Source organism: Cylas formicarius, unplaced genomic scaffold (genome assembly GCF_029955315.1).
Source record: "Cylas formicarius isolate icCylForm1 unplaced genomic scaffold, icCylForm1.1 PGA_scaffold_9__14_contigs__length_23061073, whole genome shotgun sequence".
NCBI classification, from domain to species: domain Eukaryota; kingdom Metazoa; phylum Arthropoda; class Insecta; order Coleoptera; family Brentidae; genus Cylas; species Cylas formicarius.
The window spans coordinates 9725729-9753634 of record NW_026844365.1 but is presented as its reverse complement, the minus strand read 5'-3'; the positions used below and the strand labels follow the sequence as shown (position 1 = coordinate 9753634).

Here is a 27906-nt window from a genome sequence, read left to right as displayed (position 1 = left end):
TTTATTTTTTTGCAGATCGTAGATGTTGGACTAACATTTTACGACAACTAACGAACCTGCACCAGTAGTAAGTGTATTTTTTGATGGAAGTTATGACATCATGGTAATGCATATTGTTTGAAAAAAGAATTGAGCAAATGATTGGACTGAACGGTGATGTGATAATGCATTTATGTATCGATCCGTATGAGTGAGTTTTATATAACAGAAAAGTCATCGAGTCTGTTTTTTCGTCCTTCTTCGTTTGGTTAGACGGCCGCCCAAGTAAGTTTCTTAATGGAAGACGCACCAAGGATGCATCTGGATCCTGATGTCCTTACCTTCCATAGTGTAGTCAAGTGTAATTAAACCAATAATAAACAATTTATATCAAATGACGCGGGATTCTGCCAGCCACAGAATCCCTACCGAGTCTGTTTTTCGATTAACGTATAAATTATGAAGAAAAACTAAATCATTTCCGCATTTAACTGGCTCTGATGACGCTCTTGAAAAAGAAAGCTTTAAGCCCAAATTTTAAATAAGCGCACTTTTAAAATAGAAAATTTTTATGTTTTCCCTAGTACCTCAGAAACTGGTACGTTGGTAGGAAAAAATATCATGCCGATGCGCACCAGATTGAGTCACGATGGGTTTCCGACCCGTAGGGTCGCCAATTTATTTCGTTGATCAAAATTCATTCGACACTTCCGCCATGACACGTGCTCACATTTAAAGGTTATCGTCTTCACTCGGCCACCAAATTCGGCAATCGCGGACGATCCGATCGTCCGACAGCTGTACAAGAACGAGCCAGTACGTCGAACCATCGTCAGGAAACGACCAAACACTTCCGATTTGACAGGTTGCATAATAACGAGCGTTCGAAGTGTGTTTGTTAGAAACAACAGTTGTTTGTCGGGCAACGGCTCTACAGGACCGGATTCAGTCGCGGAAAGAACCAATAGTGGACCCAAGATCTATTTACCGATGACATTTGAGAAGTTTAACCAGGAGCTATCTCCAAGCGGAGAAAATAGAATTTCAAATATGGAAAAACTCTCTAATATCCGATTGTCAAAGTATCCTTTAAAGAGAAAAGCAGAAGAGGAAACGAATTCAAAGACAACCAGGCAGAGCTTTTATTTATCGTGCTTTAGCAACATCTGGTGGCATTGAGCCCACGATTGAGTACAAATGAGACTCAGCAACCTAGCAGGAGCAAAGACCAACGTCTGTCTACATGATTCGACTTATTTCTGCAATGGATGTTTTGCCCTGGGTTTTCATTCTTCAGAGGATGCAGACGAGTGGCGTATAGTATACTTTCACAATGGTGATGCTGTGAGCCTGGGAGCTGGAATTTTGGAACCATCAACAATCTAAATTTTCGAAGGCAAACTTATTAACTACAGTTGCAGTTTTAGTCCACCTTATTCCCGTTCATTACGGTCCTGTTTCGACTATTTCACGTAGCACCTCCATAATAATAGATAGGTACCGAGTTGACAATACAAATGCGCTTGGCATAGCAACTATAACTTTTATAAAGGAAATCCGTCAGGTGGTTGTCGGGGCACAGAGAACATTTTTCGATGCCTTAACCGATAGAGAACAGTTTCTCGAAAAATACTCAAAGCTGCTGATACATCAAATAAACTGAAAGGGAAATGAAGTGACACCCCACGAAATTGCCTAATTTTGACTATCTATCTAAAAAAAAGATTATAACCCTACTCTACTAGTGGTTAAAGTAGTTACTCATTTCAATAAACAACACTGCCAAATTTCAACAATATCGGCAAAAAAATGTTCCAGATATTAATAAAAAAACAATTTAAAGTAGAACCAACCATTTTAGGCACAGGCTTGTACGAATTATTGTATGTTAGAAAAATAACTTTTTTTAGTTGCTTAATATGAAAAAATATCAATAATAATTGGACTCCGTTGGACTCAATAATTTCAATCTTCTTGGAACTAAAGAATCTATAATTGCTATAAATAGCACTACCAAATATCAAACATAGAATGTTTTAAATATTAATGAAGATCGACTTAAAAATAAAAATTAGCCAGAAGTGAATGGCGCAGCAACTATATCGATAACCGAGGTAAAAATATGCACCGACATTGCGGCAAGCGAAGTTGTTGTATTGCAAAAATCAATATGATAAAACTACCATCTTTATCAAAATAAACAAGAGAGAAAAAATATAAAAACTAAGGCGTGCATGAAGATGGGGGGAGAGGGATATATATTACAACCAATGTGTCGGGAGTAAGCTTCTTTATTTAGAACATGCAATTAAATGAAAATGTTAATTTTAATTTAAATTTTAAAAGTTTTACTTTCTCCATTATCGAAGTCAGGTGTTAAAATGTAAAAGAACATTTGACATCCAGTAAAACTCAATTCCTTAAAGGAGTATAATTTATTTCGTGTGTATATAGTTTTGGTCGTGTCTATGGCAGCCGGAGTGCGTCACGTGGCGTCGTTTTTCGTTACGATGGCGACGAGTAAAAATTAATCGTCGCTCGTCTATATACGCGTACGCAGATTTAGTGTTATTGCGGGCGTGATTGATACCAGCGAGACAACGATTCCGGGCACGGATTACAGCACGACTCTCTACAGCACGCATAAATCGTCGATAAACTACCAGTCGGCATATAATCGCTTAATGGTTACGGCTTTAACTGTGCCTTCGGCGTTTGCTGGTCGAAACAGGAAATGTAGGCTACCGACTTTCGTACGTGATTCGAACGTCAGTTTCCGTTCCTCAAATCGTATGTTATTATCGCCCAACGTTAACGATTTACGGGTGTTTCTGAGCAATCGGAAACACTGCATATGTCAAAAGTTCAAAGTAGAGACTTTATATCCAAAACAGCTTCAGCAAAGACGTGAGTATCATTAATACCACTTAGTTGTCAACTGACTGAGTGAATATTGATCTGATGACAACATGGTCATGAAAGGTACACAGATGTTTATGAAATTTATGGCTCAGATTTGAGGCTCTTAATAGCTCACTTCAGATACCAATTTAGTCATAATCTAGCGATCCTGAAAACTTACTGACCCTTACGATCCTCAATCTGAAATGTTATGTTTTTGTCTACAACTTTTTTATTTCTGTTTTTCTTTTATTTTCCAGTTCGTCGCATAATATGATTCTTTAGCCAACAATAACCGACTTATTATTATAAATTACCATCTACGGTTACGATCAGGCCAACAAAGGAGTTAACCTTTAAACACTATAAGTGATAGGACTGATCACTATGAAATACATAGCTCAGGCTTGTGGCTCTTCAATAGTTCCCCCTTACGATCCTGGCTCAGAAAGGCACAACAGCATCTCATGGAACAGAACGTATGCGTTTGTTTGTCAGTTGTATATTTTTGTTTTTCTTTTCTCATCCTAATCGTTATATATATATATATATATATATATATATATATATATATATATATATATATATATATATATATATATATATATATATATATATCACTGTAACCTCAGAATGTGTCTCTTTAGTAGGCCACTTCAGACACCAACTTGGCCATAACTTAGCGATCCTAAAAGCTTTCTAATGTAGAACCCTCGGTTCACTCTTACGATTCTGACTCCGAAAGACACAACATCATCTGGTGGCACAGAAGGTAATGCTCGCGCATGTAAGGAGATGTGAAATGTGTGCTTTTGTTTGCCACCTGGATTTTTTTTCTTTTCTCTTTGAATTCGATATTAACTACGATATTTTTTTAGCAAGCATTACCATTATTATTATCTATGGGAAAGATCAGAGCAACAATTTATGGAATGGAGGAGATATCCTTGTTGACCTTTTTGTAGTTATTCTTTTACACCATTTTTTTTCTGGTGGGTTTCAACACTGATGTACTGATTTAAACAGCCTTTCGTCGTTATTTGCTTTTGTCACCGTATTGTAGAAATAGGAAACGTTGTTGACGGATAATCGGATCATAGAAAAATAATACCTATATAATAATAATAATATTAAAAACAACTCAATGATTACACTACATAAGATACTTAATACGTCGAAAATTCTCATATACTCATGGTTCCAATATTTTGTCAACTTATGGCAGGAATCCGTATCTAAGAGAGTAACATATAAGCATGTAAGCTTTATATGTTACTTTCTTAACCTGTAAGGCACTAGCTTAGCAGTTTATTGGGCTACAATCTTCATGCTTCCCTGCGTCACTGTCTTCTGATACCAAACTCAAAGTATTCTCTGCTTCTACCCGCGCCAGATCCGACATATTCATTTGATCCTCTTCAATTAATACATGGCCATCTAATTTTATAAACTCTTCATGTAGTTGTTCTTCAGATAGTTCAATTTCATTAGAACTCCTCCAAAACTCTGCAAAAGTAAGTCATCATCTTCTGAATGGTATTCCATCAGGTCAACTTGTTGAACTTCAGATTCTTCAAAACCTGCTTTGGTGAAGCATTTTTTTTATGATGGTATCTGGAGTTACCTTTATCTGATGACCTTTTAATAAAGTAGATAACTTCCAAAAGATTAATGAATTTTGAAAGCGGTGAAAGAACATGCTTCTTAATCAAACCACGATAGACTGACAAATTTTGGATTATTACTTGGTCCATGAGTTAACAAACAGCAGCAAAATTTTGAAGTTCTATTCTCCTGCCTATATTTAGCAGCCAGTTCATCAGTATAGCCCTTGTCATCAACTCTTCTTAATTGACAGCCCAGGTGCCTGACAAATTATTAACTGCAATATCTTTCTTTCACATTTTCACACAACATTATACTCTTTCTTTTGCCATTTTGAGACCTATGCCCTTTTCAGCTCTAAACGTTGAAGTTTTGTCGGGCAAAGCTCTAAAATACAAACCGCTTTCATCTGCATTGAAAATATCCATTGGTGTGTATCTCAATGCTATTTTTGTCGAAATTAACTTCGGCTGATGCACCAGAGAGACACTTGAAGCTAACGTTATGTCTTTTTCTCCATTTTTGTAGCCATCCATCTGATGAGCCGAAGTTATTATATTCCAAAGCTTTGGTCGTTTTAATGTAGAGAGCGTTTCGAGTCTGTCGGTGACAATTTATGATTGACATAAAATAAAATGGTTCCAAAAAATGGCGCTTTCACTGTATACATATTCGTATAGGTATAGCACATGTAGTTTAAGGTTGCATTTTCATTCATTTGAATTGTCTACATCTTTGTTTCTTGATGGTGTTAAAGCTCTTCACCGTCGTCGTACAAACGTGTACGAGGGAGCATGTCAAGAAATAAAATATTCCGCTTTCCAGGACTTTCCATTTTCAACAATGAGCTACAAACAACTCCGGAAATGCCCCGCCTATACGTCGTCCGACCGCTTACCCCACGTTGATTGCTTTATGAACTTGTTTCCATAGCAATTGCTAATCGGAGGGTGCCATGCAGATCACTTCTGCACCGTCGAGTGCCAATGAGCGGCGCGCATCAGGGGCGTGCGCGCCCGAACTAAAAACCTCCGTTTCCCCCAAACCCGTTCCTGAATAATGCCGTAAGATGAAGCGCGTATCGCTTTTCCTTTCATCTTTCCCCCCGCGCAGCGTTTCCCGAACGTATCAATCATTGTATTTGTTCGCGCAAGTAGCTGGACTACTTCCAACCGTTTCGCCTAATTAACGAGGTTATATTTTCGAAAACACGCGGTAAAACACAATGGCAGACAGTCCGGGATGAATGATTACACACGTAACAGCGATCGTTTCGACCCGAACAAAAAAACATGAAAGCGTATTCTCTCCAAAACTAATTAGTATTCAGAGAGGCGTAAAATAAAAAACGCGATGATGTTTATAAATATACGAAGTAGTGCGGGATCGATGACGGCGCGATAGCTGTATTGTCCAGATCTCTAATGAAATAGATATACGCATTAAATACTGAAGAATATAGTGGAGATTTGGCATTTTTATTATGATGTTGGTTACACGTGAACCTTGAAAATGTTGAACTGGCACCGTTTGATATGACAAATGACAATATGTCCAGAAGGCTTTCATACCCTGTAGAAGTACCAGAATGACTAGTTAAGTGTAGTTCTCATTAGCGGTATATATATATATATATATATATATATATATATATATATATATATATATATATATATATATATATATATATATATATATATATATATATAATTGGGAAAATATAAATTTATGCAGCCTGAGATTTTTTAACAAAACAGTAATTAAATTTAGGAGTTTTTATGTGTATTGCGACTATGGACTATTGAGACTATGGCGTAGATGTAAATGTATATCCCATAGAACCTTAAGAGCTTTTTTAACCTAAAAGTTTGGTTGCACCGGTAATAAGTTAAAAATTATTCCAATCATTCTCAAGTAAGTTGCTAGACTCCATTTTATAACATTGTAAGCGATTCCTGAGTATGCATTTGCATCATATAGATTCAGACCTTTTTTTAATTTCAATCACACATGATCAATTTGATTCGTCCAAAAAGTTACTCGAGAACTACATTTCGATTGCTATTCCGTTAGAGGTTAGATTATAGTCTTATTAAAGAAGATGTTGATATTAGTCTTTTAGTATCTTTGTTAAGTAATTTATGTAGAAAACAAATATGGGAGGACCAGGAATTCTTCCTTAAGGAGTGCCTAAGGCCATGTAACGGGTTCAATTTGTCATTGGCTACTTCGACTTATGTTTCTCACATGTAGTCTAATAATGCTCGGAGACTACCTATTAAATGTTTTATTCTCACAATTACACACTGTCTTAATCCTTAAAGCTACTGGTATTGCTAATTATTCTTCACTACTTCATTATGTTCGAACACGCTGTAACTGTTTAATTGCTTGGTGTGGTTTGCCTGTCCTAAAATAAATGTAAATAAGTGTAAGTCCTTGCATTTTTGCTGCAATTTGAGATGTTACGGCGGAATGCGGTTGGATTGCACGAGACGATCGTCCTGTATTCCTTCTAATTGCCGAACTAACGGCAATTTCGATTCTTGTCCCTTGCTTTCATTTATTTACACTTGTTGCTTTTTGGAGAGGTTAAATTTCAATCCTCTGTCAACGCGAATGCACCCGGCCATTAGTACAGTTAAGCACTCGACCTTTGGCCCACGTTCGTCTTCGATTTCCTAAGACGTTACTGTGTAATCTCATTCATGTGTGTGTGTAATAATTGATTATTATTGGTAATAGCGGGTAGTAGTTAGGTAATATTCGGTCTCCTTGCGTTGATTAACTTCTGTCATTATTGGCCATTGACCCTAGTGGTGTCGGAACCGAACATCGTATTGCCAGCACCATCGGTCTCTTTTTTTGGAACTTTGTGAAACTTCATCGATCTTTCTTTCTTTGGCCTTACGATTTCCGCCGGTGCAAGTGTTTGCAAGATTTCAATCCGAATAAGTTTGTGGCATCTCGTAGTTTTCGAGGATTAAACCGGATTGAAATCGTATAGAAGTTGCGGATCGTCGTCTTGTTGGTAGTATTTTGCTTGGACGTCCCCAACATTACAGCTTAGGCTGGATTAAAGCTAACCAACCTAGCACCAGGCACTCTTCACCGCCACCCACGATCATCAGGCGTAAGTTTCACAATTTATTTCACGCTTTGCAAGTAATTATGGACACCGCAACTCATTATTTTGTTTTGTAGGGTTTTGGTTCTGGTTTTGGTTTTGGATTTGGTTTTTCTTTTGGAACCAGTTTTTGATTGTTGCTCTGGTTTTGGCTTTCCATTTGGTACTGGCTTCCCTAGTTCCGGTTCAATTGGATTTGGTGCCTCCTTACTTAGTGGACGGCACGTGTTATGAATTCTGCAACCCAAGAATTCGTCAAGTCTTCAAGTTAGCTCGGTTCAGGACGTTGCAGTGCATATCTCCTCGTCCAAGAGTGATAAGCATTCGTGCCTATCCCACTGACTGGTGAACCCGTAGGCAGCATACAGAACAGCCATCTTAGAGCTTGCCCGACTCGTTCGTTGCTGGTAACTGGAGGATCACAGATAATCCTCTATTTACGTTTCGGTTAATTTTATGCCTATTAAATATAAATTTCAATTTTTAAATATCAATATAAATTAAAGAGCTCAGTTAGGGTAAAGATAAAGTACACAATTATAGAAACATTTTTTTGTAAGAATTATTTGTAAATGATCGATCGTAACCAAGCTTCCTGCGCTTAGTGTGTACTTGAGCCAATATATGGAGATTTAAACTGACGTGCCGGTCTTATTAATTAATTATTTATTTGGTTATTTGGGTTCGAACTTTGTTAACTTTGTGAGTTTCTTTGGTGGCTAGTGAGCAAGGACACTAGTCATTATCACTAACTTATAGTATAGGTTGGGGTTTTGTCCTAGCTGGCGCCCCGGTTTTTCCAACCTTTGATTTATTTACTTTCTTTTTTTATACCCCGCCCATATTTTGAGAAACTGAGCTGCTTGGGCCCTATACTTACTGCTTCCAATCGGTAGCAAAGTGAGCAAAGTATAGTAGGATTGCTTCGGTCTCCCCTCCACCTTCAGTGGAAAAGAGACGTGGCAATTTTTCTAAGCATATTGAACCACTCACTGCACACCACAATTTTAAATTCACGATAGTTTATGTATAAGATAAACTATACAAGCTGATTGGTAGTAACAGTTCGTGTGGACAATCCCTAGTGAAAGCCATGTTGACAGTTTGTAAATATATTCTCATAGAAATAGGCAAAGACGATTGTGAAAAGCTCTTTCCAAAATCTTTAAAACAGAACTCGAGACTACAATCGGCGGTCTTTCAGACAAGAATCTCCTTTTTTAAAAACTAGTGTAACTTGTGATTTTTTGAATTCGTTCGGAAAAATTCCTACTTCAAGAGATTTATTTATTAGTGAAGGCATATCCGCTGATTTTTTGTTAATTTGATTTGGATTTCATCCAGATGTTTTACTGTTTCAAGAGAGAATAATCTTTTTCATTTAAACCTCACGACATGGCGAAAACACACTGTTCTATGGTAATTTTCAGGTAATGTACAATTTATATAGCATCATTGTAACAATCTTGTAAATTGATTTGACACACTAGTGGCGAAAAATCTTCCAAGCAATTTTGCTATCTGGTTGTCATCACTTACAGACCCAATATTCTCAACAATCAAATGAATGTTTATAAAGGTTCTTTGTTGACCCAGATGACCACGGACCACATAGCTTTTGACTTATTACCAGCAATGCTTATTTTTTGTGTAAAATGTATTTTTTCTCTATGTAGATATTTTTGATAACACGTTTTTCTAGCTCTTTGTAATTTTCATCCACGTTTATATTTTCTGTAAATTTCCGTTCAGAGTGTCCAATTATACGATATATCAAATCTAATGATGGTTAGATATTAAAGGTCTCTGTCAGATTTGCAAAGCTACGACTCTCCAAATCATTCCATTAGCACTTGGTGCTCATGTTGTCCTTTCACACCACACACATGTCGAAAATCAAATTAAACGGACAAACCTTTGAACTTTAAACTCTTATTGCAGATGCAGTTGAGTGACAATCACTGAATATTGCCTAAATATACTAAGGTAATGAAACAAATAAGAGATGGCGCTGGTGACACCACTATGCAATTGTGTAGCTAGAGATGACAGCACTATGACGCTCATTTTGGGTTTGTGATTTCATTTGAAGAAAGTTGAGTTAAAATTTAAATATTTGTAATGAGAATTCAACCGACATCGCTAAGGTCGGATAACGACTTTAAATTCGATCCTTAGATGTGATATCCCATCTGCTAACTAAAGTTAGCAAACCACAATCACCGACGATGATAGACCTACCATATATTCGCCAGCTCTTAAAGAGGTTGACGAGAATCAAGATTGCAGCATGCCATTAGAACTGAAGAGTAGGTAGGAGTAGTAGCTTTTCTGCAAAAAGGCAATGAAATTTTTACACAGCTAATAGAACTACTGGACCAGCCGTTGAAGAGTGTTCGACAAGTCAAATAGAAAAAAGAAGAGTGGAACAGATTTTAGACCAGATGGAAATGATCATTACATCGTTAGTCCGCTCATAGAACTTCCAAATATTAGTCAGTCGTTGAAGAGTCTTCCACAAGTCCAATGCAATCAGGATGAGGACTATAATTAGAACTGAAGAGTAGAACAAATTTTAGACAGGATGGAAATGACATTTAGATTTAGATAGTTAGACCGTCAGCGCCAGCTTTGGAGAGTCTATCAGAAAGGTTGTAAATGGTGAAGACATCCTGCAATAATCGGAAGAAGTCGGAGGGTGAACGAACGAACCTTTGCAAAAAAAAACAAACAGTCGTCTGATAAGATCCGCCTGGCTCGTTTATTTCCGTTAATGCAAAATTCACGGTCATTTTTATCCATTACTAGGTCGACGACTGCCCCCCGACTGTGATTGATATCATCCCCGGGTCACCGTGGGGATACTTCCGGGTGCGGTTAAGTCTTTTACGCCCCGACGTTCGTCATTTATTATTTAGGACGATAACGAGGCGAAAGACACCCCTCCCATTAGGGCGAGAGAAGTCGACTTTCGAGAAAATACCCCCGGGGTGTCGGTTCTTCTGAATAAAACATCAGATTATATAGTTTTAATTGAAAATGCGACCTCCGCTTTTAAATCCCATTTAACCGACTTCGCGTCCGGATGGGTTTTCGAGCCTTATCTACATCTGCCCCTAACGCGTAATACGGGGCGACGTCGAAGTATGTGGAACGATCCCCGTCGCGATCTGTACATCCTTAATGCTCATTGTCCACACTGGTTTTGGTCGAAAGCATAGGCCGCGTTAGAGACCCGATACGAACTCCCTTGATTATTATTGCACGCTATTTAATAATAACAACAATAAATACATTTATTGCTTTGCCAAATATACATACACTGTTCAAGCCCTCATTTGATGTAAACCAAATTACTCTAAGAAAAAGAAAAAAAAGTATCAAATAAACAACATTAAATATGTTACGTAGAGTTTTTTTATAATATTAATTGCAGACAGTCTTCAAGGACTACAAAAACTAGTGGATAGAGTGACTGAGGCTAGCTTACAGTACGGGTTAGAAATGAATATAAACAGAACCAAACTCATTGTAGATAGATAGTTTTTTTTTTTTTGTAAAGAGGTACGAAAAAAATCTTCAAAAGACAATGACATCGTAAACTCTGCCGCCCATCTTGCGGCAGATATCGATAGGTGGTAGTGTGGAGATTTTTACCCACTAAAAAAACATTCCTCTTCCCCTCTCCACGCAGATGGTACGGGGAGGACTGGATTGGAACCGCGTTAGCATTACATCAATCCAGTCCGTGCTGCGCTCCATGGCGCCTACTCCTGGCTACTGGTCCCTTTCTGAAATTTTATCTTTCAGAAGGCGCTGTGCGTAGGTTGCAACAGCCGACCAGTTTCCCTCCTGTTCGATCATAGACGTCACCAGACTTGAGGGGGAGAGCCTGGCGCCTATGATCTCTTCGGTGCTACTTCTATAGTCCTTCCACCGAGCACCCTCAAAGAACGTATGTTCGGCGTCGTCAATTTTATCAGGACAGTACTAACACATAAGGGTGTTGTGTAAGCCCATCTTAAAAAGATAAGCGTTGAACTGTCCTTGTCCCGTCAGTAGCTGGGTCAGATAGAAGTCTGTGTCCCCGTGTTTCCGAGAAAGCCAGACATTGATGTTCGGAATCAGACGCTCCGTCCATCTGCCCGTCTCACTCGTCGTCCTTCGGTCCTGCCACTCTTGCTGGGTTTCCGCTTTTATCCTTGTTTTTGCCTCCTTGAAGTTGTCGCATTTCCTTTTAGCGTCATAGAGCTTGGCTCTCTCAAACGCTAACAGGTCGATAGGCGTTGCTCCCGCAATGACCAGTAATGCCGCTTCCGAGACGGTGCGATATGCACAGGCAACCCTAACAGCGCATCTCCGTTGCACTGCTGCTATTTTGCGCCTGTATGTTTTCTGCTTTAGGATGTCCGCCCATATCTCTGCTCCGTAGAGCAGTACTGAGTGAACTACTTCAAGAAGGACTCGTCTTTTTTTGGTTCGAGGTCCCATCGTGTTCACCATGATCCTTGATAAGCTGGATACCGTCTTGCTAGCTCTCCGGCATGCACTATCAATGTGTTCACGGTAAGATAGTTTTTCGTCTATCATTACCCCTAGGTAGCGTAAAGCTCTCGTTGACGTCAAAGTTGTACCTCCCATCTTTACGGTGAATGGTTTAGCTAACCATTTTTGTCGAGTCAGTACAACCATCTCTGTTTTCTGCTTGGCAAGTGTCAGGTGGTATTTCTCAAGCCAGGCTTCGATGGTGTCAGTGGTCTCCCGAACTAATAATTCTGCTTCTTCGACACTGTCCACTTCTATTGTAGCCGCGACGTCATCCGCAAAACCCGCAAGTTCCACTTGTTGCGGCATCGGGATCCTCAGGAGCTGGTCATAGTCTGCGTTCCATAGATCGGACCCCATGACTGAGCCCTGAGGCACGCCGGCCGTTATGTCGTGCTCCTGCGGGCCTTCCGTCGATTCTACAATTAGCGTCCTTTCGTCGAGGTAATCGTCGACCATTTCCAGATTTTCTGGCTCTATATCAAATTTATGTTCTAGGGCGTCCAGAATATCTCCCCAATTCGCGCTGTTAAAGGCATTTTTAACGTCAAATGTTAGAAGTAAACATACTTTGCGAGTTTTGAGACTACCAGACCATGTTCTTCTTGCAGTCTCTATCACCTTCTGAATCGCGTCGATCGTCGATCTACCTTTCCGAAACCCGTATTGGTTGGTAGCAAAACCTCTAGCACGGTCAATGTCGTTTCGAAGCCTGCCTTGAATGAGCTTTTCCAGCAGTTTCCCAGCGATGTCAAGCACGCAGAATGGTCTAAACGATGAAGGTGTTGAGGTTCCCTTTCCTTTGTCCAACAGGAAAAAATCTCTGCCGCTTCCAAACCGTGGGAAACGTGCCAGTTGCAAGACATGCATTGTAGGTGCCCAGGAGTATGTCCGGGTATTCCAGGGCTACAGTATTGATCACCAAGGCTGGAATGCCATCTGGGCCGGGTGCTTTTCCTATCTTGATGGTCTTTGCCGCGTCTTGCAATTCCTTGGTAGTAAAGGGAGTCGTTTCGCCACTTTTAACATAGTGTCTCTTCCTCCGCGGCGGGTGTTTGGGAAACAGCTCCGCCACGATGCTATACATCACGGAGGGGGGTTTTGGCGCTTCTGGTGCAGCTTTTCCAAGTCGTTTAGTGACAATTTGGTAGGCTTTACCCCAGATATCATTGTTGAGGTCATTGCATAAGTAGATAGATAGTAGTAGTAGTAAATAGATAATTTATACATCAACCAGAGTAGAAAAGAGTCACAATCTGTCCTTACACATGAGACTCAGACTATTGCGTTGCTACATCTTCTCGGCCCTTCTGTATGGTTTAGAAACTTGGACACTCACTAAATAAACCACCAAGAGCATTCGAACTATGGCTGTACAGGAGAATATTGAAAATATCTTGGACACAAAAAAATAGAAGTATTGCGGCGTATGAATCAATAAACAGAATTGCTTGATACCGTAAAATGTGGAAAACTTCGGTATCTAAAATAACAGCAGGAGAGCACCGGGTTCAAATAGAATATCTTGGTTAGCAAACCTTAGAACGTGCTTTAACAAATCATCTGCAGAACTTGTCCGACTCGTCATCAACAAACTAAAAATAGCCATGCTGATCGCCAACATCCGGAACGGATAGGCACTTGGAGAAGAAGAAAAGATTATAATACCTTAATCATTAAATATAGTCTTCAATAAAGAGAAACGTCCAAAGCAACCTAATATGGGGAACTGAAAGAAAGCGTTGGTTTTAAGTGCTTAAATGATTCTTTTTGTATTTTAAATTTAATGGAAATCTATTATATAAGTATGACCAGAAATAATACATTTTTATTATACAGGGTGAGCCATATTAATTGATAATTTAGTTTTCCAATTTAAAAAACCAGACGCCCTTTTCAACTTTAGTAATAATTATTTTATTTTAATAAAATATAAACACAAAAAAAAATTCAAAATACCGAAAACTAGAACTAACTAGCACAAAGTTAACAAATTAAAAATTGGAGTCAGTTTCTGACTATTCGTCATCAGTTTCGGTAACTGGAATCTCAGAAAATAAAACATCAGGGCTAGTTATTAAGCTTAAATCTTCTTGAGGGATAACTTTAAAATTTTTTGTCGGTGGTTTTCTAAAACCCGTTATGTAAGGATCAGAACTTATTAGCATAAGATTAAGAACATCCGCATTGGATTTCTGGCGCTAACATTTTCTAGAGTACCGTTCTCGAAACCTTTTAAAGTTTTTGTTTCGTGTCTCCTGGGCTTCCTTTGGGAACTGTCCAATCGGAAGTAAAAAACGATGAAATGATTTCGGGTCCATGGATAAGCAATTTATGCAGTGTGGAAGGCATATAGAACCGTAGATATTTTTCAATAAACAATCTCGCAGTGTCAAGAGCAAATAATCCAATTTCCAAATTCAGGCTTTGGGCGATCAACAATTAGCCCGAGGCGAATTTTAAATTCCCTTTGTATTCTGTCCTTGTTTTCAGCCACAATAATCTTATGCTCATTTCGTGCCTGCCATTTTTATACTGGAAGCTTGTAACCAATATGCAGGATTCAAATATTCTATATAAAGGTTTTAACTCAAAATTTGAGTTAAAACCTTTTGATGTTGCTCCGCATATGAAACAACGTTGAGTGGATGAGTTATCGGCTATTGCGTTGCATACTTTCAAGTCAACCATAATAAAGTGAAGAGTATGAGATACTGTTAAACTTGGTTTTTAATTTCAACAATAGAACTTTTTAATTCTTTAATTTGTGTGTCAATTGTTTTTTTTCTCTTACCGAAAGTTCGGTTGATTCTTTGGCAAACATTAATTTTATTCGCCTGCAATACTTAGCAGAGGATTGGCGTAGATGCCGCCATATAACAACCTTTTGTCAAGATGTTTAGAATATAGTTGAAGTCGAACCATCGAAGATACAAAAACGCTAGAATCTTCTGCTTCCATTCCAACGAATCGCTGCTTATAGCATGAATGAGCGGAACTCCCATCAAAACCCCACTTCGAAACTAATCGAAATAACCTCCTCTTTTAATTTTATTATTCGCTGAACTATGTGATTTAATAATGCCTGAATCGTTACCTCTGCGGAAATAGGCATTATCACTATATCTTCATTGTTTGGGTAACATAATTTTTTGGGAGCCTGAACGATTTTACTTACTACGTTGTACTATGTCGAGTCAATTTAGCTTCTACGATTGTCGAAAGTGCTTCTTCTCCAGACATTTGTTTCTTAGCATGGTGTTTTGTAAATTGAGTGTGTGCTTTTTGGTATTCTGGTGCACATTTAGATGACGGTACAATATTTTGTACCAATTTAGAAGCGGCGTGGAATCCAAAAGCCTCGAAGCCCATTTTGGTGGCATACCTCAACTCCAAAACCGACCAACTCCTTCAGAGCTTTGCTCAAATGATAACTCAGGTCTCCCACGCTCACGTATATAGGAAATTCAAACATCGTCTCAAGCCACTATTTGTTATTTTTCTTTTAACCGAGAAGTAAAATGAGCAATTTTTTGACTGAGAGAATGTACCTCAGAATCAGGATAATTTAAAAAAATTGTCGAGTGATCTTTCAAAAATGCATATTGTTCTTTAAAATTTTTACACCCAAAGGACTTAATTTTATTCCACAATTCCACGTGTAATACAAAATTCATTTGCATTTGAACCTAAAAATATAAAATAATAAAAATTAAATTTAGATCATATTTTTCATTTTCAAAAAAATTAAGAAATTAAGGAGCAAATTGGCGTAGGCTGGTATAAAAATATTTTTGCACCTTCGCGGCAGCATATTTTTATCAGCGCTGCTGCGACAACAGAATTTATCGCAAAAAACACAGAGTCGGCGAAATTTGTAGGTTAGTATGTGTTCTTCCAAAATATATAATAGTTAGACGTCCATAGACTTTAGGTTCCTTTGCCCTAATGTACGTCGTAGGACAAGGGAGAAAGGAGAGGGTCAGAGTAAACCGCAGAGTGGTTTTCCGATACAAAAATCATTGATTTTTTTACAACTTTTGGTTGATATTAATAAATCGACATTGTGGTATTATCAATATAATTTTTTTTCTTAGATTCAAGTGATGAACGAAAAGTCATTTTGTTAACTAGATATTCAGGAAACTTCAATAAATAACAAAGTTATGGCAAAAAAAAACCGCCTTACATGGCTCTTTTTTAATTATTAATGAACAGCAGCGGAACATACAAAAGATGCTTCAAGCCCCAGCAAAAGAAACTTGTTTTTTTTTGCACAAATAATATGCTAATAACATAATAAATAAAAAAGAAAATTATGAAACGTAGATATTAATTTATTTGAATCATTTTATGAATTCATTACAGATACGATTAATGAGAATGGACATTTTTTTTTAAAGAGATTGATTTAGCATTACATCGTCCATCGGAAAGCTATATGAAAGAGTTCTAACAGCCCGAATAGAAGAAGAAGTCTCAGAAATGGAAGAAGAAAATGGATTTCGACCAGGGCAATCCTGCATAGACGATAATAAAACAACTAGCAAGACACTAGTAAGAAGAATGGACCTTCACGTTGCCTTTATAGACCTCCGCACAGCGTTCGACTCTGTGCCCTTACAGAAATTGTGGACACCAATGAAAGAAACTAATATAAATAGTGTATATATAAATGCCGTAAAATTACTGTATAGAGGACACCAAACAATTGTAAAGGTCGGAAACAAAACTTCGCATCCCTTCACACAAACAAAAGGCGTTACACAGGGCTTCTCCTTTCTCCAACACTGTTTAAAGTTTATCTGAGCAGCGCTTTAGGGCAGTGGATAAGAAAATGCAGTCCCATGAGGATAAATATACAGGACACACATATACAATCCTCTTCGCAGACGATCAGGTTGTACTGGCAGAAGACCAACAGGACATAACGTACATGATAAATAAACTCATTGAAGAGTTCACAAAATGGGACCTACATGACAATTGGAGGCACAGAAACGGAAATCGGAATAACAAAAAACGTTGGACAATACGAATACCTGGGAGTTACAATAGGTGAGAACGGAAAGGACAATAAGGACATACTAAAGAAAACAGGAAAAGGAAAGAACATGATTAAAGCACTACATCCAATCCCTGTGGAGTAATGACATAACAAAAAATATATATACCACGCTACTTCCTTCAACCGAAATGATGTACTGGAGAAGATGTTCGGGTTTAACCTTACTTGATCATGTAAGAAATGAGACCATCAGAGAAAAAATGCAAGTCGAAAATACTGCAATGGACGCCATAAATGCCAAACAATTGAAACGGTATTGACACCTGCACAAAATGAAAGAAGAAACGTACCATTAAAGGTTTGGAACTGGACACAGCACACAGAAATAAATGCGGAAGGCCACGGAAAAAATGGATTACAAACATTCGAACCGAAATGGAAGTAAGAGATCTCAACGAAGGAGACTGGAATGAAACTAGACGCTGGAGTAGGGAGTGCGAGAAGCGACAGAATGTCGCAAACAACTCGCCATGATGATGACAAACAGTTGCCCAATTTTAAATATGAAACATTAGACTTCAATTCAATCTTACCATTGTCCTACCTAGTCTAATACCAGGTGGCAATTAAAACCGCCCTGAATACTAAATCGCCTGGATTCCAATTGTTTCTCGGAAAACGTCTTAGTAAACAAAATGATAAATTAACTTGACCCATGATCGACGCTTCCTCAAATAACGCGTGACACCATCGAACGACGTAAGATTTCCATTACAAATTGGCGTGTATTTATATTCGCTTTGAACTGCACCCGATAACCCCTTTCAGATTGCCGAGTTCGTTAAAATATTATTTCAATTAGCCCGAAAGTAATTCGAGCGATAAATAAACATATTCGGGATCGTCGAGGATGTTATAAATCATGACGGTTTAGAATGCGGCGAAACAAACAGCTGGTCGAAAGAAATTTTAATGTCGATAACGGCTATTGGGCAGTTATTCCGTTCGGAAAGCGTTCGCATACGTTCGGACGTAGCTAATAAATAACTCGGAGCCTCTTGACTCACCCGTTGAAGGGATATCCTGCGAACGCGGTGTCGTAGGGGTGGTAAACTGAAGGGTACGGCCAGCCGGCCGCGCCTGCAGCGAGGTTCTCCTTCAGTTCTAAACTAGCGGCCTGCAAAAAAAAAGAAGAGTTAAGGTTTCGATATTCCAGCGATCGTACGCCTAACGTCTTCTTTCCAATTTCCCGAGTAAAAGGTTTAATTAAAATATGAAGAGAAAACTAATCTGTTCTATTGTGTTCAGCAGATATGAGCATCAAGCTAGGATGTGGCTGAAGTTAGATTTGGATTCGGATTTACAAATATTACAGTGGACCAGTTCGTAAGTAAGCACTGAGATATTGTAAGGGAACTTCCAAAAACCATATCCAATGTTGCTGTAGAGAAAATAACCCGTTTTCCTAGCGCATCACCCCAAATAATAATTTAATTTCAATTTTTTCGCGCTTACTTATCCAGTATATCCACAGGAATACGTTTTTTTAATTAAGATAAATAACGAATTGGTCCACTGTAACATTTGCAAATCCGAATCCAAATCTAAATCTAACTTCAGCAGCATCAAGCTTGGGTAGCGATAACATTCTCAGCCTTAAACGGTTCATTTATACAGAACAGCGGGTCCTCCTGCGGGTAGAGACAAAGGGGTGATCAATTCTTCACTCAAAAAGTTGTCTCCTTGACAAAAACGTGTTTTTTGATTCTGTCGAGAAGTTCTCCTTTGTACGTTTTCTCTGGTTCGTTTAAACATAAATATAATGCTTTTCACTCAATTCACTGAATTTTTTGAATATCTTCAACCCACGGTCATTAAATTGAAGAATAAGTCTTCATTTTTTAAAATGATGTTATTTACAATAAAAAAAAACATCGTGAACCAGGTAACATAAATCAAAAGGGCCTAGGAGCGACATTACATTAACCGTATATTATATGTTTAATAAACGAGTGACTGAAGAAGTTTATCAACATGCGTAAATATTTTTTAATTGCTGCCTATTCACGAAATTTTTTTAAAACAAAGTAGTGTCAACTGAAATAATAAAAAATATTATTAATGTATTAAAAAATTCCTATATCATTTTGTATTACTAATTAGCTAAACAGATTTTTTTTAATAAATGTAATTTTAAAAATAAAAAATGTTTCAAATGTGAAATGTTTTGAGACATCAGCAGATAAGTTAGGATTTATGTTAAAGACCTATCTCGAAGATTCTTGCGATTGATTCTCTATAAAAAATAATGGATGAAGATTTCAAAATCTTCTTCCAGAAAAAGCAGGTCTTTTGTGTCGGTTTTAGTGTGTACATTGGACAAACGACGGTATCTCAAAAATAGAATGAATGAGCACAAATTTCACAAAACCAACAAAACACTTATTCATACACATTGTAGTGAAACTAAACATTCATTCGTTTTTCAAAATAAAGAGATACTGAAAACAGTATCTAGTAATTAGTATATCTAGTATTTAGTAATACTAAAAAAAGAGAACTCTAAGAATCGATAGAAATTAAAAAAAAACAAAAATCCATAAACTTTAAAGCCGCCACAAAAGGCCTTAGTAAAATTTACCATACAATTCTGATTTACATATAAAATATAATCTAAAAACTAAATAAATAAGGGTAGCTGGTATAAAATAAAAATCTAAAGTAAAAAATGAAGTAAATAAATAACATCGCCGGGGAAAAAAACGTACTTTCCGTAGTTCTGCTTCGCATGCCAATTAATATCTCAGTCCGCACGACAGATTGGCAGACACGCGCATGCAAATTGTTATTGTCAATATTTACACCGTTTACATTTCTGTTTTACAATTTTATATCTACAGTTCTATTTCTACAATTTTAAATCGTGCCGTTGTGTGTTCTCGCTCTCGTTGCCTTGTATAAAACCCTGTAAATTTTTTTAGATATTTTTGAAAAAGACCGAATACACCGGTCGAAATGTTAAATAAATTTATTATGAATTAAAAACTTTCTAATAAATAAATAAATAAATAAATATATATATATATATATATATATATATATATATATATATATATATATGAGTGTTCGAAGTGTTTTCGGAGCGCGAGCATTGAAGATGCCAAGTGAGATTTTGGCGAAACGTCTGCGGGATTCCAGTCGGATGCAGGATTTGCAGGATTCCAGTCGGATGCAGGATTCCAGTCGGAGTTCAACGAGCGAACGGATGATATCCCGGAATATAGTGTCATCATATATATATATATATATATATATATATATATATATATATATATATATATATATATATATATATATATATATATATATATATATATATATATATATATATATATATATATATATATATATATATATATATATATAAAGGTGATGGGTGGGGCAAACGCTATTGAATTTGCAAACTATGCAAGTTTTTTCTATGAGGCTGATATTTAAAATACAAAATACAAGGTAATTTTATAGAACATATAAAATGGTTTAACAACAACAAAGTTAGCATAAACTTCACAAAAACTGTTTTTATGCCTTTTATGCCTTAGATTTGAAAAACAACTAATAATTTTAAATTTATTAATTTGATCCGTTTATCCATTATTTGTTTATGAATCTTTTCTAGTTTTTGTATCTAAATTTACTCTGTATGCTTACTAGAGTGATTATTTATTTACTAGGGACGTAATCCAGAATTATTAATGTTTTTTCTTTTCTTTTTCCAGCTTTGTTTTCTTTTTTTGTTGGCTCTACCAAGGTTTGGCATAGTTTTAAGTTGTCCAAGTAGTTTCTAGTTTAGCTAATAGTGACCTAGGGAAGTGTGTCTTTTTCCCACCTGGAGGTTATTCTTATGGAATAAAAACTGTATTTATTGTCTTCGTGGGGTGTATTGGACTTGTCTTATAATACTGTATTTGTATTTTTGACAATAAATGCTACATAATATAATAATAATAATATTAACAATAATGATCTTGCCTAGGCACAGACTGGCAAAAGTACCGGTTAAATTCTATAATAAACTTCCCATCGGGATGAAAAAAATGCAAAAAATTAGTGACTTTAAAATAATTTAGTAAAAATGCATATTATATTATAGATGAATATCTAAATTACAACGCCTCCAAGCATTAATGAATTTATTTAATTTTAACATATTTATTTACTTATTTAATCCGTATACTTGTTTGTCTTGTATAATTGTTTGTCTTTTTGGATATCTACTAATATTAAATGACATTATCCTATACTAATAACAAGTCCATGCAAATACAAATTTGTCTAATTATCTTAAGGTCAAAAACACATTGGTATAGGATTTTTACAGGTTTTAACATTCGACGCATCAGACGATCAGCTGGCTAGCCCAAAATAGGCCGTTCTACCAAGAGACGTGGGAATGGAGTGTACAGTGAAGCAGAGACTTCATTCTTAATCATCCAGTGGTCGATTATTCGAGACAAATTCAAAAAGCCAAATATACGATGCCACTAATGACCAACAGAGTAGCTTTTTTTTCCAGATTCTTGTGCTCCTTTGTTGTCTCGACTGAGGTCTATTTAAACATTTGTAAACTTTATAATGGTCAAGGAAAAACTAACAAAATTAAACTGGTAGCGAAAAGTTCGCTAATCAGGCACTTAATTCCGATTGGCATCGCTACTACCGGCGTAAAAAAATAAGACGTCAAAGAGGCAGAACCACTCGAACACACACAAATACAAACCCGAGTCGGGTTATAAATCAGGATCGGGTCTCAGCCGCGTAGGCGAGAGTATAACTTCATTAGAGTCTGCGGTATTAATCATACGAGCAACAAAGCGCCGGACAGATGCCTTTTGGTGCGCGACGGGCCTTAAATTATTTAAATCTGCGCGCGAGAGGGTGACGGTACTACCCGGGCGCGCGAAAATTCCAGGGGTACGAAATCGGGCGATCTCGGCGGTCGCCGAACAAACGCGTCGTCGTCGAACGACGGCCTATATGGAGCAAATAAAAAAAACTGCAACACGAAACAAGATTAGACCCTACCGGGTGCATTAGAGGCGGCGTATCGATTTTCCGTATAAGCGGGTTTAAAATATAAACCGGTACAATGCGTCCGCAAACTAGTTTACAAGTTTCGAGTGCTTTTGGAGGACGACTGAAGGCGCTGCAAACATGAATCAAGCGAAGAGAACGAGAGAGGGAGGGAGAGGTTGCCGCTTCGAAGAGACCTGTTTCAAATTACAACGTTGAAAAGAATTTTAATCTTAATCGTGATTTAAGATATTTTATTATAGTAAAACAATTTTTTCAGCTCGCCTCTTATATCATCTAATATCAAAAAATATGCCTCCAAAATTAGTTATCTCACCAGAATAGTTGAAGGTTGCCATATAAAGCAATTCTACAGCAGCAGGACCACGAGAGCCCCATGAGCTAGATTTTAGACATTTAAATTCTTATTGCTTCGTATGTCTCAAAGCAATTTGTAACCAATGCACTGGAAACACATCAGTTAAATTGTATTTGAGAGAGCAGGACTAAAAAGGCTAATGATATAAATAGGAAGGAAGCATGTTTAAGGATCTCGAAGCCACAGCAAACATACGAAGTCATTCTGGTTCCTTGTTATACAAGAATTTTGCATATGCATGGTTCCCAAACAAGAAAATAGAAGATTTACTCGGATTGTTCTACAAAAACCAAATATAGTTGCATGTCATCTCCGTAAAGATGATAATCGCAATGTTTATGTGTAAATTTGTAAAAAATATATAGATGTCTATAACAGAGGGCCGAAAATGCTTCCTTGAGGCACACTGACAGATATAACAGCTACCTTCGACCGTACATATACTATACAAGTTTTTAACACAAGTTTGTTATTTGTTATTTTGTTCGGTTTTTGTTTTGTGCCAAAAACGATAAGGGAGCATTTGCGTGGATTTAGTGGCAGATTATAACGTAGTGTTGAATCCTAGGTTTTAATCCTTTGTAGATTAGATTTTAGCAAAGTTGCAGTTATTTCTTGAGATGAGTTGAAGTCAACGTAGGGTTGTAACAATTTTTGCGCATATACACTCAAAAGGGCGCAAGCGAGAGAATTTAACCTTTTCAAGAAGTGACCATAGAGAACTCGGATAACACATTATTAAACTAAACAGAGGCCAAAATAACACGAACAGGCTCTTGAGATATAGTGTTGAATTGTTATCACCTATTTAGAACTTTGCTTGATGCTGTGGTAGACTATCGTAAACCAGGATACACTGGTATAGCTGCTTGTATATACTTTTTTCGAAAACTTTAGTAAGTAAGTAAGTAAAGATTTAACAAAATGGAGTTAAAAGTTAAGTTGAGCTTTGTATCACCTGGTCAAACTGAGCTATTAAGATATCCCGTAAAAAAAAAAAAATAAAATCCCGGAACTGCACGTATTTTGGCTCATATTTATTTTACCTTTCCTAGGGCAACAGAAAATACCCCAGTTGTGCTATTATCAAAAATTCCCACTAAGTTTTGGGTCAAGAATAGTGGCAGATCCCGAAAAGAAAATTCTAGTTGGAGTGTAGATTAATTCTCAAAACTGCGTCCACTATAGGGATATACGATGAACTCGGTCTATAAAAAAATTATATTAAAAAAACTTAATTTTGATAGTGTGGGTTAGGGCCAAATTCACTGAGATCGGACTTGTGGTTAAGCTTGTCCAATGCTTTAGAAATATAATAATAATTCTGCAGGGAAGAAGAAAAGAATAAAGGAAATGAATGAAAATTGGACAGTCGTAGGTCCGACGAGCTTTGACTCCACTCGAGTCATAAACATGTGCTTTGTCCAAGATCCAAACAAAACTTTGGAATAACGTAAACATCGGAATAACCGGTATCGGCGACCATACATTTAAACAAATCACACCCATTGTAAGCAATTAGCTAATTGTTCCACGTTTGCATAATAACGCACGGTAGTTAAACTCACACGTACCTCGCAAGACACCCGATACCATTGTTTGTTTATAAAACAACGTTATATTATTCCTCCGCAGGCCGTACGGACAAAATTACAATTAACTATTGTTTAGGATCGCGTGTTAACACAGGAGGAAGTAGGATCCGCGTCCGCATGTATTAAAATATAAGTGCACGAATATATTATATATAATAAATTACCGAGACGCGTAAAAGGAAGAGCCCATGTTATTATTTACAAGTAATCTCTTTATCGTTTTAACTGTACCGCGGAGGTAATTAATTCATCAGTCATAGAAGGGAACGGCGTCTGGAGATACGATCTGGACTGTGCTCGGCGTGGAAAAGTCGTTTTCGCTAATATCCGGCTCGAAGGACCATCGTGGTCGAACAAAGCGAACGAAACGTCACGCGTCGCGATATATTTCGATCAGGTGGCGACCTTCGACGATAATATTCGTATTTCTATTCCCGACGACGAGCAAACCGAGCTAGCTATTAACGCCCGCGAGCGCGTAGTCGCCGTCGACGAAAAAATGGAATCTAATCTGCATACTAGATAATTATGCGGCAGAGGAACGCGTGTTTAAACGTTTTTAACATCCTTGTTTACACGATTAAATTGTTTAATTACAATATATAGTTGCGTCGAGTTGTTTTCTTTATACCCATGCGGTGATTCACCGGGTCCCATTCTGGGTTCTAATTCTTGAACCTACAAAACTGCTTTCCTTTAAGGCTTATTTGCGAATGGCAACTTTACTTTTATTACGTGTACACTTGGTCAATTATCAACATTCTAAACGGCACTGAGAACGAGAGTTCGTGCTGCAGAAAAAGTTAATGTAGCTGACATAATGCAAAACAAAAGAAAAAAGGAGAAACGAGTATGGGTTAGTCAGACGGATACTTTAGTAGCGCCTACTCAACTTTTACCATAACACATTTTCCATAATGTAATAAATTTAAAACTGAGTGGTAACAGAAGCTTCTTCCGTTTTGCAAAAGTACATCTTGAATGATCTATCACGTTCTGAAGTTGGATCATATGCTTATTATAACGAATTTTATTATCGAATTAAATTAAACCGGATTAAATTCACAATAACCAGAACAAGTTAATTTTATAGGGTTAATAAACATTGCTTAAAACCTTAAAGTCACTTCTTTCCGAAAACACAACCATCAAACGCGAGCTATTTGATGATGGTCTAACAAGTGACGTCACGCTCGGTAGAAGAGGAACGTTTCCTCTAGCAAACCTTAAAATCTGATTGAGAAGCGTGAATTTCGAAATCCACCTTATATTTGAAAACCCGAAATGGTAAGAGAAAAATCCCAATCGTCCTTAGTTCGCGGTTTGTCCTACATCGGGTCGACATTGTCGCTTAACTAGGTGAATTAATGAATATAAATTATCAATTTGTAAATAACGAAAGCGCAAGACAATCGACTTAAGTCTCTAAGTACAGACTAATCGCGTTACTTAAAAGCCGTGCGTGTCGTTATGGTAATGTCGGTAAATGATTCCGGATAAGCTGACTTGCGAAAATCGAAAAACAATAAAAAACGAGCGAGGCAACCACTAAATCACATTTAAGTGTCATTTTTGCCTATTTTAAGTGCCTCGTAAACATATAATGGAAACACAGACAGTGTGTGTTGCTTTAACGAGGTGATAAATAAGTTAATAAAAGATATTAAATATAGTATCGCCCGGCTGCCCGGTACATAATCTATCACTTACTTACCGCGCGGTAAGTAAGTGAACATATAGTCCATTAGTGGCTTTTTAACGAGCCGTTAACTCGGGTAATGAAATAATTAAACTTTTACGAGTCGCAAGAGTCGATTTTTGTCGCTGAATTGTCACTCTATCCGTTTTATTGGTTTCCCATCGAAACAAAACAACCATTCCAACAATCTAACCTAAAACTGACCTAGTTTCGTTCGTTCGTGACGCTCAACCATGAGCTACCATGACCTCCAAAACTTTCAACGTCAGAAGTGACGCAAAACTGGCGTCAATAGCTATCAATTTATCCTTTTCGTTAGTACAAAAGTCAAACATGACGTTAAATCCACGTAAACGAACAAAAAAAAAAGTCCAAACGCTGACGTTCGTTGAGTTTTGATAAGTTAACATTAGGTACTACATCAAATGATTCTCAACATATGTCTCAACTTTGTTGTGACTATTTTAGTAGTGTGTTTGAACCTACGGATACTCCGTTCTACATTTCATCAATTCCTAGGACCAAGAGTGTCGTCATATCTGGATTTTAGGAAAATTCACAGCGATCTTAACAGACTTGCTGATTATTGTAGAAGACACAGATTATTCTTAAATCTCGCAAAATGAGGATTTATTCTATTTGCAAGGAAAAAAGATTTTATAGATATTAACTTAATGCTTGTTAATAAACAGCTGAAAAGAGTTAAGCAAGTAAAAGACTTGCGAATTGTTCTTGACTATCTGTTAAACTTTTTAACATATTGAAACAATTGTCAAAAAATATTTGAGAAATCTGGGCTTCATTTTGAGAACTACCAAAGGATTCAACAACCATCAGTCAGTAATAATAATCTTATTTATAGTAAACGTATCATCAGAATAGAAAGCATACAAAAAAACTTTATAACAACTTAAACTTTAGATGCAACAGAGATACACTTTTGGTCGTACAAAGAAAACCTAAAATTCTACAATTTGAAGTCGCTTGAAACTCTAAGTAACTGTTTTGATGTTGTTTTTCTTTACAAAATTGTAAATAACCTTGTTAATTTTTTTTTTATAAATTACTTGAACTTTAATCCTAATCCATATTAGGTGTGTGCGAGACTGACTCCTATTGATTGAGTTCTATTGAGCGATTTAGGTCGAATTACTTTTCTATACTCTCCTATAATAAGATGTACTCGTACTTGTTTGTCTAGACGGAATAGATATAGATATGTTTAGTTTAAGCCTTAGTTTATTTTAAACAAACGTATATAAAAACCTTTGCTTTCATTGTAGGGATAAGAAATGTACTGCTCACTTTTCCGACTTTGTTAAATAGTATAAGCCTATATGCCATTCTGTAATTGGGTAGCTGCGCCTGTCTGTTGAATGGCCTATAGCATATAAATAAATATAAATAAATAAATAAATAAACAAACACTCACCGTGGAAGTGTAGAAGGGAGCCTGGTCTGCGCCGAGCGCGGGAAAATAGGCCGCCATACCTTCTGGATACGGAGCCGAATACATCGAGAGGGCGGGCAAGCCGGGCACCGCTGCCCCCGCAAGTCTCTGGTAACCCAACAGTTCATACTGACACGAACATACACTTTGTCCCGTCAACGGGTCGGTAAAAATAGGACGACCGGTATCGCAGCACCTCTGCGCAGGCGCGGGCGGACTGCCCGAACTGGGCGCTGATGACGTCACGGCCATGCCGCTCGCTGGTGGTGGGGGTGAGGTTTGGCTTGGTCCCGACGATACTGCGCTCTGCAATGAAAAGGAGTTGACGTTAGATATTTATTTGTATATTACAATTTCAACTTAATAATATTTATTTAGCTATTATAAATAAAAATTAAAAAAAACGGTAACGATTTTGTTAACTGCCTATTAAATCGTCAGTAGAATCAAAGCCTATTAAAATAACTTAGGGGTCTATTAAAAAGTGAGTAGAGTGTTTTTCTATTTGACGTTCCTACATTCCGTATTTGATAACAATTACCGCA

At 37.2% G+C, this 27906-nt stretch overlaps 1 protein-coding gene across 2 annotated transcripts in view; it reads right to left on the bottom strand.

Annotated features, from left to right (window-relative positions):
* The window catches only part of LOC132707695 (homeobox protein caupolican), a 49972-nt gene that overhangs the window by 9479 nt on the left and 12587 nt on the right, over positions 1 to 27906 (bottom strand). For both annotated transcript variants that reach the window (XM_060679618.1, XM_060679619.1), the window contains exons 2-3: positions 27344 to 27667; positions 18233 to 18342 (exon numbers count right to left, since the gene is read on the bottom strand). In XM_060679618.1, the coding sequence (XP_060535601.1) occupies positions 18233 to 18342; positions 27344 to 27667 (434 nt within the window). The remainder of the gene's footprint in view (positions 1 to 18232; positions 18343 to 27343; positions 27668 to 27906) is intronic.